Genomic DNA, 12,932 nt, shown 5'->3' with positions numbered 1-12,932 from the left:
GTCAAATAGCAGCAATTTCGTGTGGCTCAGCCTAAGGCTACGTATTTGTTCACTGGTTTTCCATCTGCCTCCACAGTTGGAATGTCAGCTCCATGCGGGGGTGAAGCGGGGGGCATCTTTATCTGTTACATTTCAGTGACATCCCCGGTGCCTGGGTCAGTCCGGGGCACTCAGTAAACCCTCAGTAAACACCGAGTGAGTCACATTCACATTGACTGAATGAATCTGTGGGCTGGGGTAAAGAGAGGTTGGGGAGAGGGGGCAAACCCCGAAACAGACTCTTGACTCCAGAGGACACACGGATGATGACCAGAGGGGAGGGGGTGGGGGATGGGTGAAACAGGTGATGGGGATTCAGGAGGGCACGTGTGTCGTGATGAGTACCAGGTGGTGTGTGGAAGTGATGAAACACACTATTGCACACCTGCAACTAATATTATAATCTATGTTAACTAAGTGGAAGTTAAATGAAAACTTCAAAAAATTTTTAAAAGCTTGATAACAGAGTTGGATGTGAGTGGGAGCCGCCCAGGAAGCGGCTTCCGGGGCAGGACTGGGAGCAAGGGGTGGGGGTGGGGGCTGGGGCAGAGCAGTGGGGGGGTCTGGTGCTGGGAGGCAAAGCTGGACAACACTGGGGGCGGGGGAGGGGAAGAACATCTGGACAGCATCTCCCATGTGCCAGCCACTGAATAACACGCCTCTCCTGCCGTCTCCCTCAGTCCTCGTGATGCCCCATGAGGTGGGTATTATTGCCACTCCTGGTTTACAGACGAGGAAACTGAGGCTCAGGCAGGCTAACTCGCCCAGGGCTAGCTAAGTCAACAAGACACATGTGCGGCTTTCCCTCTGCATTTCCCTACCCCCCCCCCTTTTTTCCCCCTACCTCCTCTTGATTTTGATTGTTTCGTGGAGTTTTGAAAGCCCCTTAGGAGCAGAGAAACTCTCAGAGCTGGAGCCCGAGTTCTTGGGGGCTCCCTTGCTGTTTCATCCCGGCGGGACCCCAGACCCATCACGGTTTCTCATTTTGTAGAGGTCTCCTGGCCAACTGTGGTGAGGATTTGAGTGGCTGACCCTGTATTTGGGACAGAGAGGTCTGTGGTGTTTGAGGCATGGCTGGATTCCTGAGGCAAGATGGAGTCCAGGTGGCCAGGATGGAGGACATGGGCAGCCAGACTCATTGTCCTGTGAGGCATTTATCTCTGTTGTAAGAAACGAGTCATCAATCCCCCCAAAACCCATGCCCTTGCCCCCCACCTGTGGCATCACTAGGGAGACAACAGTACAACAGCCTCTTCTCAGGGGCTTGCTGAGTGTTGGGCTGTCTACTTGGTAGTTGACTGCATAGCCTCTGGAAGACCACATCCACCAGCTTTTTGGTCATGTGTGACTTTGGGCCAATTGCTTAACACGTCTGGGCCTTGATCTCTCCATCTGGACAGAGCAGAGCAGCCCTGACATCCGGGAGATGCCTGGTCCCATCAGCCAGACCTTGGTGGTGCTCACAGCAGGCCTGGCACAGCTCCCTCCTGCTGGACTCCTCCGAGCGCCGACAAGGCCATCTGTGACCGTGCTGGGTCAAGACAAAAACAAGACCGCTCCATAATCACGCCTGAAAACAGACAAAACAGGAATACCGTCCAGACCACAGAAATGACCAAACATCCCTCGTGTAGCTAATCTGAGGAAAGGCTGCTTCTCTACCAATTACAGCTCTTGCCTCTTTCCAGTTGGCTCTCCCTCTAGGTAAGATTTATGATCCCCCGCATAGAATCACCTCTACTTCCTGACAGCATCTAATCCAGATCAGCCTTGCTCGGAATGATATACTCCCAGGACTCTTCAGATATATTTGCCATGCTATCACTCTCACTTCACAACGGGGATGCTGAGACCTCTATAGAGAGGGGCAGCAGCTTTGCCCGGGGCCACACAGCTGGGAGCACAGAGTCAGGGTGGCAGCTCAGGTCCCCTTCCAAAGTGGGTTTCCTAATCTCCTGATTCAGCCTTGATAGGGCAGAAACCAACATGACAACGTTGAGCCAGCATCTGGGAGGAGTGCGGAGGAGACTGGAGCTGAAAGAAGAAGAGCCTGGGGCCTCAGTGACCCACTGTGCTTCCTCTCCCATGTGCGAGTAGCCAGGCAGCCTCAGTTCCTCCAAGGTATTTCTCTCCTGAGGCCGAGGCCACCTGGCTACTGAGTAAACACGGGTCAGCTGAGGCCTGAGGGAGCAGGGGTGGGAGTGGGGGTGGGGGGCAGTGTCATCGGACTGAGGCCTGAGTCACTTCCTGACCATTGCTTAAGAAGCATCCAGAGCCACAGCCTGAGTGGCCAGCTCATGCCCTCGCGGGATTATATCCACTTGGGCAGGACCATTTCCCTGGTACCCCCACCTTTCTGGGTTCACCTCTGCCAAACTCAGCTTTGTCCTTGTCCTGAGGACTGTGATCCTCATCCCAGAAGGAAGCCCTGAGTCTCTTGGACAATTCTGTCTTGCCTGTGCCCAGGGCCTGACCTCCAGCCCCCAGAACCTCACCCCAGCTTCAGAATCAGGATGCCCTCCTCTGGCACCACCAACCTCAAAGGTCCCAAACTCCTAGAGCGCCCCCCCCCCCCCCCCCCCGCGGCTCACAGCCTTTTTCCCTCTTCCTCCTGCAGTGTCTCAAGGCTAGAGGCAGGGGAGGGGCAGGGAAGAGGGTGGAGAATATTCCAGATACCCTCATGTAGGATGTGCAGAGGGAGACCCAATTTGATCAGTAGATATGTCCTCATGATGTGAGTGAGGGGGACAGTGTGAAATGCAGACCATTGCCTTTAAGAGGCAAGGCCTTTCAACTCAGAGACATTGTACAGACTTTGAGCCGAGAACATCGCCTCTAGAACCACAGTCTGCTCACTTCTTCAACCCAGCTCTGCCCCTTAGCCACTGTGCAACCTTCAGCAAGTTACTTAACCTCTCTGTACCTCGGGTTCCTCATCCCTAAATTAGGCATAATCGTAACACTGACTCAGAGACCTCTCACCAGGACTAAGGGAGTTGTATATGTAAAACCCTCATAATAATGACTGGTCCATGGCACACACAAGTGTTCCGGAAAGGTTTTTTCACTTTGAATGGGCTGATTCTTCCATTCATTCAGAATACAGCTTTTGATACCCTACTGTGCGCCAGATATGAATAAGGCAGATTCTCTGAAAGAGACGCCTGTTGGGCATTACTGAGGGATCGCCCTGCTGCCCTCACCCTGTGGTGGTCTTCCAGACTGTGTGGGGGGACTGGGGCCCAGGGTGTGGGGCCTGCAGACTCCCTAGTGAGGTCCCCCCTTGGTGTAGGCCACAAGCAAGTTCCTTTCCTTCTTCAAGACACTCTCTCTCCTTTTGATTAAGTGAAGCCAATGGTCCCCGCCCCTTCCACAACCCCTTCCCCACACCAGTGAAGGGTCAGATAAGTCAGACCAGTCATGTGGATCCCTTATGGCCATTCTCTGTCCCAACCCCCTTCTGGGAGGCCTCCGTGATTTAATCTGAGCACAGACTCTCCCTTGGGCTGCACCAGCCGCCAGACACAGGTGGCAGAAGGCCCTGGCTTGTCATTGCCCTCATGCGGCATCAGAAAGCCAGCAAAAAACCGTGCAAAACTGGAAATCTGAGCCTGGACTCAGATTCGATAGAATCACTTCTGGTAATTTTAGATATAAAAATATTGTGGTTATGTTTTAAAAGTAGTCCCTAATCTTTAAGCGATGCAAAAATATTGGATGAAATTACATGATGCCTGGTGTTGCATCAAAATGATGGAAACAAAATTGGCTAAGGGTTGCTATAATCGTTGAAGCTGAGGGACTGGGGTCACGCAGATTCCCTAGAACCTCACTATCAAAATGTGGTCCAGAGAGCCCCTGAGCCCGGGAGCGGGCACCTTCAGTGGTGAGCAACATCGGGCTGTTTTGTCTACTTTGGTACTTTTGAAACTTCCCGTAAGCAAAACGTTGTGGGGTTTCGTTTTGTTTCTCCAGTATTGTCTCCACTAGCCGCACCACGATCCTCCACGCAGATCTTCCCACCGAGTCCCGGGCCGGAAGGATCGGGGCGGCCCTGTCTTCCCACCCTCACCCCCGCCACGACCCCCGCGGGAGCCCCCGGGCTCTACCCAGCCGCGGGCAACGCCCGCAGCACCCCCTCCTGCGGGGCAGCGCACCTGACGCCCGGGCCGCGACTCCGGTCCCGGGCCCCACACCGCCAGAGCTGTCGGGGCAGGTCTGGGCGTGGCCGCACCCGGCGCACCTGGGCGAGCCGGCAGGTGGGACGCGCCGCGGGCCCGGGACCCCGCCCTCGCGCGGGGGAGGAGCGGGCGGCTGGGCGGGCCGACCGGCGGACTGGGGGCCGGGTGCTGGGAGCCCGGCTGGCCGCGAACGCAGGCGCCGTGCTGGGGCCGCCGAGAGTGGGCGCCCGGGATGAGCTTCACGCGGAAAAAGGGCTTCTACAAGCAGGACGTCAACAAGACCGCCTGGGAGCTGCCCAAGACCTACTTGTCCCCGACGCACGTAGGCAGCGGGGCGTATGGCGCCGTGTGGTGAGACCCCCGGGACAGCGCGCCGCTGGGGGGCGCCGGGAGCGCGCGGGGCATCGTGCGGGACCTACGGCGGGCGCGCGGGCACCGGGACGCAGGTGGAGCCTCCGGACGACCCGGGCCCAGCCAGTGCACCTCTTCCCGGATCCGCCTCGGGGTTGGGGGGATCCCCATGTCCTGGGGGGCGCTCGGGGCTGCGCCCCCACCCCCTTGAGCGAGGACCCCAAAGCTCCGAGTCCCACGGGCTCAGAAGACTCTGGCCGAGGCTTTTCTGAACTGAGTGCTTGGAGCTGGGAGGCCGTGACGGGACAGCGGAGTGGGAGCCAGAAGCCTCAGGCTGTGGCAGAGGCTGGCCTGCGGCCACGGCGGGAGCCACCTCACTGTCCTCACCGGCTTTGTAGTTTGAGTTAGGACTGGGTCTGGTTCCCCAGGACTTGAACCTTGCAAGGGACCCCAGAGTTCATCCAGGCAAATCCCCGTTGTTACAAGCGGGTACCCTGAGGCCCAAAGAGGAGGAAGTGTGACTTGCCAAGGTACACAGTGCCAGGCTCTGGATCTTGTTGGCCTGAACTTTGTCTGACCCCATGCAGAACTGCCCCCTTTACCCGGGCAACCACCCCCGCCCCCCCATCCCTCACTGCGTTTGAAGCTGCTCCCTTACCTCCCAGGTGGTGGGTTCCCTTCCTCCCAGCCCAGCCCGCTGGCCAGGAGGGATTTTGGTGAGGATGGCCTGAGCTCCCCCAGAGTGGCCTGGGAGATAGCACTCGGGATGTGGCGTGGGGGCTGCTGGGGCGGCAAGAAAGCCACAGCCTGCCAACCTGTGCGTGTCCCCCAGCTCTGCCATCGACAAGCGGTCAGGGGAGAAGGTGGCCATCAAGAAGCTGAGCCGGCCCTTCCAGTCCGAGATCTTTGCCAAGCGGGCCTACCGAGAGCTGCGGCTGCTGAAGCACATGCAGCATGAGAACGTAGGCTGGGCCCCGGGGGCTGTGGGGGCCACTGTGGAGCAGGTGGGCGGGCGGGGGAGGGGCCCCGTAAGGCTCCGGACTAGCTTCCCCCCCGCCACCCCCATGTGTGGGAGAGATGGCCTGAGAGGGTACAGAGAGCTCAGGACAGGGCCAGGGGAAGGGGAATCGCCTCCTGCCCCTCCCGCCCTTTTCCTCACCTCATTAAAATGAGGAGCCAGGACCTGCCCTGCCTACTTCCCAGGAAGGGTGCAAAGGAGGGGTTTTTTTTGGCGGTGGAGCAAAATGAACTTTGGGAGGGGCAAACTTACTGTTTCCTCTCTGTTATGAAGCAGTGGGCGTGGAGGTACTTGTGATTTGTTCTAGATCTCGGAGCTAGGACGCCCAGCATCCTGGCTGATGTAGCTTCCGCACGTGGTCCCAATAATAAGAATAATAACTCTAGGTACTTGGGCACTTTCTCTGTGCCAAGTGCTATCCTCAGAGCTTTGCAGAAACGAGCGTGTTACTCCTCACAACATCACAGGAGTTGAGTTGTATTATTCCCAAGGACAGAAGGGGAAACCAAGGCACAGAAAGACCAATAAGTTATATGGTTAGTCAGTGGCCCAGCTGGGGATTTGAACCCAGGCAGCCTGGCCCCAGGCCTCGGTGCATAACCATTAGAATATCCCATCTGATAGAAACAGCTGGGAAGACTAGCCACCCAGTGCTGAGCTGAACAACCAGTCTTTGCTCTGGGATACCTAGATTGGTAAAATAATGATTTCAAAATATTGTGCACAAATCTTAAGCCCCATTCCTCTTCAGCAGACGCCTCCCCCAGGGTGACGTTTCCCCTGTCTCTGAACCAGCCCTTTGGCAGGCAAGGATGGATGTGGTGGGAGACCCAAGGTCAAGGGCAGGGAGCCTGCTGGCTGGAAGGCCCCTTCCCTTTTCCCTCCTTGATTCCCTTCCTCACTTATGGTTGCCTCCTTGAATTGAGAGTGAGTTTGCACGCTTGCCCTGAACCCCAGACTTGGGGGACAATCACTGTGTACTGCAAGCTCGCTCCCAATTAAGGGGCTCTCTCTTTTGCCTCTGCCCTTTTAACTGTTCCCGAGAAGGCGGGGGACATGCCTCCTGCCAGAGATGGTGTACCAGGAAAGGGGGGGTGGTTGTGTGCGTGGCTGGGGCCCCAAGCGAAGTGGGGAGAGGGCTGTGGCGGCTGCCCAGCCTCACTGGCAACCTTTTCCCCAGGTCATCGGGCTCCTGGATGTCTTCACCTCAGCCTCCTCCCTGCGCAGTTTCCATGACTTGTGAGTCGGGATGCGCTGGGTTCCAGGGCATTTGCAGGCATTACTTGTCGCTCCGGAGCCAGCTGGGGGAGAGTCCAGATTCGCTCTTCTGGGCAGTAGGCTTCCTGTGCTGGGCTGTCCACTCCTCACCCCGTGTGATTGTGGAGTTTCTAGGCGGGAGTTGGTGGGGGAGGCTGGCAGGAAGAGGTGGGAGGGGCTCTGTGGGGTGCTGGCCTGTCAAGAGACGTCTGCTTCTCTGCTTCTCTTATTATGCACTTTAATACCACCAAGACCTCATTGGCAGTCTTCACAGGATCTGCACCAACTTACCTCGCCATTCCGTGGGGGCCCAGGTGTGGGTCTGGACCTTGGGGGTCTTCGTAGCAGGAAGCCTTGGCCGCCTCTGGCTGATGGGGTGTTTGACAGTCACACAGAACCAGCAAATGTAGTTGTTTAATGCACTGCTTTGCTACTGCAGTGCCTGGTCTAAAATGTAGGAACCTTTGGGAAGGTGGACTTTTTTTGTCTCGTTTTTTTCTCTCAACCTCTATTTCAGATGCAGCTGAAGGTCCCTTTGTTAGGATGCTTTTGTTTTAAATTTAATGCAGTGATTCTGAAGAGGGTTCCCCCTCCCCCCATAAAGCTAGCTGCTGGGCTTAGCATTGGGCATTTAAAGTGGACCAGTTTCCCCCACCCCCTGGCAGGGTTGGGGTACAGTTCCTACAGGAAGACTCACAGAGGTGTGGTGGGTGCTCTTAAGTATGGTCGGGTGCGGGGGACTGCATGCTGCCTTGGGGCTTCACAGAGGAGGCAAGGCTCAAACTCAGCCCGGAAGGATGAGTAGAGGTTCGCCTGAGGTGGAGGGTGCTGAAGGCATCCCAGGCAGGAGGAACTGAGTGGACAAAGGAACGACCACGTTGCCTGGGAATGGACTGTGAGGGGAATATGGGTAAGTTCAGTGTGACTAGTGAAGGCCAACGGCTGGTTTGGTCAAGGGAGGAGTCCAGACTCGATCCCATAGGCAGCCTCAAGTCCACAGAGGATTTGAACATTGTGGTGAGTAGTCAGATCAGATTTGGGGGTGCACTTTAGCGGGGGGCGGGGAAACAGGGAGCAGCTCTAGAAGCAGAGAAAGCCTGGAGAACAGCATACCAGACCTGGATCTAACTAAGGCGGAGGTGATGGGAGGCTGAGAGTGGACCTGAGAACCATCAGGAGACAGGACTGTCAAAGGGTCATATCTGTTGGGAGATGGAGTGGCCGGGAGAGGGACTGAAAGTCAGGATGCCAGGCTCCTGCTTGGAATACAAGGAGAAGGAAGAACAGATTTTGGGAGAAAGATGATGAGCTCTGTTTTGGACACAACTTTTGAGAAGCTGTAAATGTTCAGATGTTTAATCAGCAGTTGCAAATAAATCTGGAAACTCAGGAAGCTCTGGGCTCAGCTAGAACACGATGCAACACTGTTGATGAAGAGATCAACAGAGAAATCTTGAGGGAGGGTCAGACTTTGCAAAAGGTCCAACAGGAAGAAGGGAGCGGTGGGAGCACCTGCTGGGCAGCCCTTGGTGAGAGTGGTCCGAGCAGTTTCGGGGGGGGGGGGGTGGGAATAGATGTCAGGTTGTCAGGGGATGGAAGTTAAGGCAGAGAGTCGAGAGGTTGAACCACTCTTTCTAGAAGTTTGGTTGGGGGAGGTAAAGAGGGAGAAGGGGTGGCTCTTTGAAGAATCAAGTCAAGAGAAGGCGATACAAGCACAGTAAGACTTTAGCAAGTTTGTCAGCCAAGAGGAGAGAACCTGGGTCCATGCGGAGGTGAAGGACAGCATTGGGGAGGGGACCGTGCATGGAGCAGGGCCCCCGTCGGGGAGAGGGGATGATGAGGTAGAAGAAAGCTTCAGAAAATCACAGGCTTGGGGCACCTTCAGCTCAGGTCATGATCCCAGGGTCCTGGGATTGAACCCTGAATCATCAGGCTCCCTGCTCCGTGGGGAGCCTACTTCTCCCTCTCCTTCTGCCCCTCCGCCCTGCTTGTGCTCTCTCTCACATGTACGCTCTCAGTCTCTCTCTCTCTCAAATGAATCTTAAAAAAAATCATAAGCTCAAAGAGACGGCCTCCACCACATCCTTTTTTTTTTTTTTTTTTTTTTTTTGGTAAATATTCCTTTTTAAACCTATCATCTGTTGTTCTGGACTTTGCCGTTACTACCTTGAGCAACAGCCATATTTTGCTGACCTTGACCTGTTTTGCAATCCCATCGGAGGGTGCTGTGGCTCAGCTACCCCTTCTTCCTTCTTCTGCTCTCCTGGAGGCTGTGGAATTACTTCCTTCTTGGAAGGGCAGACGTTCTTGGTGGTTTGTGGAGCTCTCCCAGCCGGGCATAACCCTCTGGGGGAGAAAATAGTTGGACAGAAGCAGAAGGAAATGCTGGCAGGTGCTCCGAAGTCACAGCTGTGGCTTCCTGGGGTCAGGGGGTGCAGCAGAGGAGGGCAAGGAGGGGGTGCCTTTGAAGAGAGGGAACACAGCTCTATTTGGTTTTCCTGAGCATGCTCCAGCTAAAATGCTGATCCTGAACTCTGCCAGTGGGGGTCCACTGTAGCAGGCTGGGAGCCAGAAGCCCGGAAGCCCGTGTGGGGGGTCTGGCTGGCTGTGGTGGGGCCAGGGCTGGCAAGAAGCTCTCATGCTTTGCAGCTACCTGGTGATGCCCTTCATGCAGACGGACCTGCAGAAGATCATGGGGATGGAATTCAGTGAGGACAAGATCCAGTACCTGGTGTATCAAATGCTCAAGGGTCTCAAGGTGTGTGTGTGTGTGTGAGGAGAAGGAGGGGGCTGAAAGGGAGGGGAGGGGGCCGGGGAGGGAGGGGGGCATTGGTGGTGAGACCCTGAGGTTGGGGGAATGCCCGGCTGTCAGGGCTGGAAGAGCACAGTGGGACAGGGCGGGAGAGGTTTGGAGCTAGCCTGAAGCGCCTGGGATGGAAGCTGGGCACTGGCTTCACCCTGCTCTCTCTCTGTCTCTCTTGCAGTATATCCACTCAGCTGGAGTTGTGCACAGGGTGAGTACTTTCTCTGCTGTGGTCCTCAGAGGGCCCTCCGCCCCGGAGAGATTCTCCATAGCTGGGAAGGAGGAAGGAGTGGGGAGGTGAAAGTCCTCTGGAGCCTGGAATGTGGATTTTGCAGACCCGGCCTTGGCCCAGGAAGGCCTGCTCAGAAGAATGCTGTGTTCTGGGGAACTTTCTGGATGCTGCAGACAAAGCGAGCCTTGAGCTGGGGTTCTTAGGCTCCGGGAATCAAGAGTATCTTAGAGCTGGCTGGGCCCGAGAGGACACCTAGGCCAGCCGCCTACTTTACACTTGAGGAGACGGACACCCAGAGAGAGGAAGGGAGACCAGCTCCCGGCTCTGCCTCTCAGCCCAGCGCTCGCTCTCTCCTCTCGTCTAGGACCTGAAGCCGGGCAACCTGGCCGTGAACGAGGATTGCGAGCTGAAGGTGAGCGGGTGGGGGCAGGAGCAGCCTGGCGTTGGGGTGGGAGCCTCCTGTGTGCGGCAACTCTTTCTCCCTGTGTCTCCTGAGCCGTAGATCTTGGATTTCGGGCTGGCCCGACATGCGGACGCCGAGATGACGGGCTATGTGGTGACCCGCTGGTACCGGGCCCCTGAGGTGATCCTCAGCTGGATGCACTACAATCAGACTGGTCAGTGGCCCACTGCCCAGGGAGGGGCCGGGGGGCTTCTCTGGCTGCCCCTCCAGCACCGTTCTGGCTACTCTGGGTGGACTGACCCCCGGCTCCGCTGGTTTGGGTGACGCTTCCTCTCCTCTGTCTGCAGTGGACATCTGGTCTGTGGGCTGTATCATGGCGGAGATGCTGACGGGGAAAACTCTGTTCAAGGGGAAAGATTGTATCCTTTGCTGGCAAAGCCAAACTCCACCCAGGGATGCACGCCTTCAACAGACACTTGATTAAATCTCTCTCTCTATTTTGTTTTTGGTTAATGCGAAAGTGATACACGCTCCCTGTAGAACAATTTTGTTTGTTTGTTCGGTTTTTGGAGCCCAACATGAGGCTTGAACCCACAACTCTGAGCTCACGATCTGGGCTGAGATCAAGGGTTGGCCGCCCCATGGACCGACCATAGAACCGGTTTAAAATGCAGCCGAGGGGATTGCTGGAAAGCAGCCACCTGCTGTTCCACCGCCGTGTCGGGAAGACTTCGCGTGTTGGCACGGTGCGTGCTGACGGAGCAGCCCTGTGCGCCGGGCGGGTGTTGAGAACATGTGGGTCTGTGGCACCGAACTCAGCGTGAGGGTGGGGGACGGTGACCAAGAGACTGATGTGAGGGTGGCTGACTGGCAGGGATGGGAGCCTGGAAGGCGGCGCCTCCAGGAGCATCTGTGGGGAAGGACCCTTAACCCAGCCTGGAGGGTGGGAAGCCTCCCAGAGACCTGCACCTTCTCCTGAAAGCGCTCTGGGTGCCTGGGGGTGGGGGTGGGGAGTGATGGAAGGCTTGCGGGAAGGACAGCCGGAGAGCCACCAGCAGAGAGTGAGGCCGAGCCTTAACCTGCTGCCAAGACCTGGACCAGCTGTCCCAGATCCTAAAAGTGACCGGGGTGCCGGGGGCCGAGTTTGTGCAGAAGCTGAACGACAAAGCGGTGAGTGGCAGATGGGTCTAAGTTGGCCTAGGCTTCTGCACTTGGCCAGCTGGGGGGTCATGTGGGGCTCTAGGCCAATGGGAAGGAGGCCTCACTGGCCCCCTCCTTTTGCCCCAGCAGGTGCTCTTGCCTTCTCCCCACTTTGGACTTTGCCGTGAGCCTTTGGCCCAGCTCTGGGGCTTTTCTGGAGTCCCTGCCCTTTACCCCAAGGCCTAACCCCTAAGAGGCTGACCTTGGGGGATTACTCACTGCTCCTGTCTTCCAGGCCAAATCCTACATCCAGGCCCTGCCACAGAGCCCCAAGAAGGATTTCTCTCAGCTCTTCCCGCGTGCCAGCCCCCAGGGTGAGTGCTGGGGCCTGGTATGATGGGGGCCAGCTGTGGCCTGGCCCAGCCGCTGGGCTCCCCCAGGCCTGGGGTGTGAGCTTCCTCCTCTGTCGCCGCAGCCATTGACCTGCTGGAGAAGATTCTGGAATTGGATGTGGACAAGCGCCTGACGGCCTCGCAGGCCCTTGCCCACCCCTTCTTTGAGCCCTTCCGAGACCCCGAGGAGGAGACAGAGGCCCCACAGCCATTTGATGATTCCTTAGAACACGAGAAACTCACGGTGGATGAATGGAAGCGTAAGAGCAGGGGACCTTGGGGGTCTGGTCTGTCTCTGCTTTGCCCCCCTCTGTCTCCAGACCTGGCCTCAGCTGGCCCACTGGCCTGCCAGATCCCTGCTGCCACCCCCTCTCTGAGCAGATACTGTCTCCTGTGCCCACTGCTTGCTCCCTGAGCTAACCTCTGCTCTGCATTTCGTCGGGGGAGAGGGGCTTTCTCTCGCCCTTGGCCTCCCGAACGCACCTTGAGCCAGTCTGTGTGTTTTGCAGAACACATCTACAAGGAGATCGTGAACTTCAGTCCCATTGCCCGGAGGGACTCACGGCGCCGCAGCGGCATGAAGCTGCAGTGACCCGTCTAGCCGGACCCCTGGCTGAGCCCAGGGACCACCCGTGGCACCACCTGCTGGGGATCCTGCCGCTAGGACTGATGCCTGCTGGTACCTAGGACAGGTCCAGCCCTACTGGGATGATCCCCTTCCGGGGTGGAGGAGAGAGGGGCCTGGTCCTGCTGTAAGAAACAGATCTTGTAGCTGCAGAATTCAGAGATGTTGGTTGAGAGAAAATAGCTCTGATCACAACCAGCCACATTAAATCGTCCATCTGGAGACTCGCCCACATGTCAGGTCCTTCCTTGGGGCTGGAGTGGGGCTGGGGGGGTGGGCCGAGCCGGGGCAGGGGACCGTGTGGTGATGGTGTATTGGTTTGCGGAGGCTGCTGGGACAAATCACCACAAACTAGGCTTGGAACAACAGAATCATATTCTCCCAAAGTTCTGAAGGCCAGAAGTCTGAAATCAAGGTGTTGGAAGGGCCATGTTTCCTCTGAAGGTTCTAGAGCAGAATCCTTCCTCATTTCTTTTCAGCTTCTGATGGCT

At 56.9% G+C, this 12,932-nt stretch overlaps 1 protein-coding gene across 1 annotated transcript; it reads left to right on the top strand.

Moving 5' to 3' along the window:
* Positions 1-4,344: 4,344 nt before the first annotated feature.
* MAPK13 (mitogen-activated protein kinase 13) lies at positions 4,345-12,665 on the top strand. Its single transcript, XM_046006423.1, has 12 exons — positions 4,345-4,571; positions 5,404-5,533; positions 6,770-6,828; positions 9,496-9,604; positions 9,831-9,860; positions 10,246-10,293; positions 10,384-10,498; positions 10,632-10,703; positions 11,375-11,454; positions 11,720-11,798; positions 11,900-12,076; positions 12,326-12,665. The coding sequence occupies exons 1-12, from the start codon at positions 4,453-4,455 to the stop codon at positions 12,406-12,408; spliced, it is 1,101 nt and encodes a 366-aa protein (XP_045862379.1). The 5' UTR covers positions 4,345-4,452; the 3' UTR covers positions 12,409-12,665.
* The last annotated feature ends 267 nt before the right edge of the window (positions 12,666-12,932 follow it).

This window comes from Meles meles, chromosome 5, assembly GCF_922984935.1.
Source record: "Meles meles chromosome 5, mMelMel3.1 paternal haplotype, whole genome shotgun sequence".
NCBI lineage: Eukaryota > Metazoa > Chordata > Mammalia > Carnivora > Mustelidae > Meles > Meles meles.
The sequence above is the reverse complement of the archived record's forward strand: the minus strand, read 5'-3'. Positions and strand labels throughout refer to the sequence as shown.

What these genes read in the sequence shown, in the direction of transcription:
- MAPK13 (XM_046006423.1), top strand. Translation starts at nt 4,453, where the DNA reads ATGAGCTTCACGCGGAAAAAGGGCTTCTACAAGCAGGACGTCAACAAG. An exon ending in AGAAGCTGAACGACAAAGCG is followed by an intron (nt 11,455 to 11,719) that starts GTGAGTGGCAGA and finishes CCTGTCTTCCAG; the next exon opens with GCCAAATCCTACATCCAGGC. An exon ending in CACGGTGGATGAATGGAAGC is followed by an intron (nt 12,077 to 12,325) that starts GTAAGAGCAGGG and finishes TGTGTTTTGCAG; the next exon opens with AACACATCTACAAGGAGATC.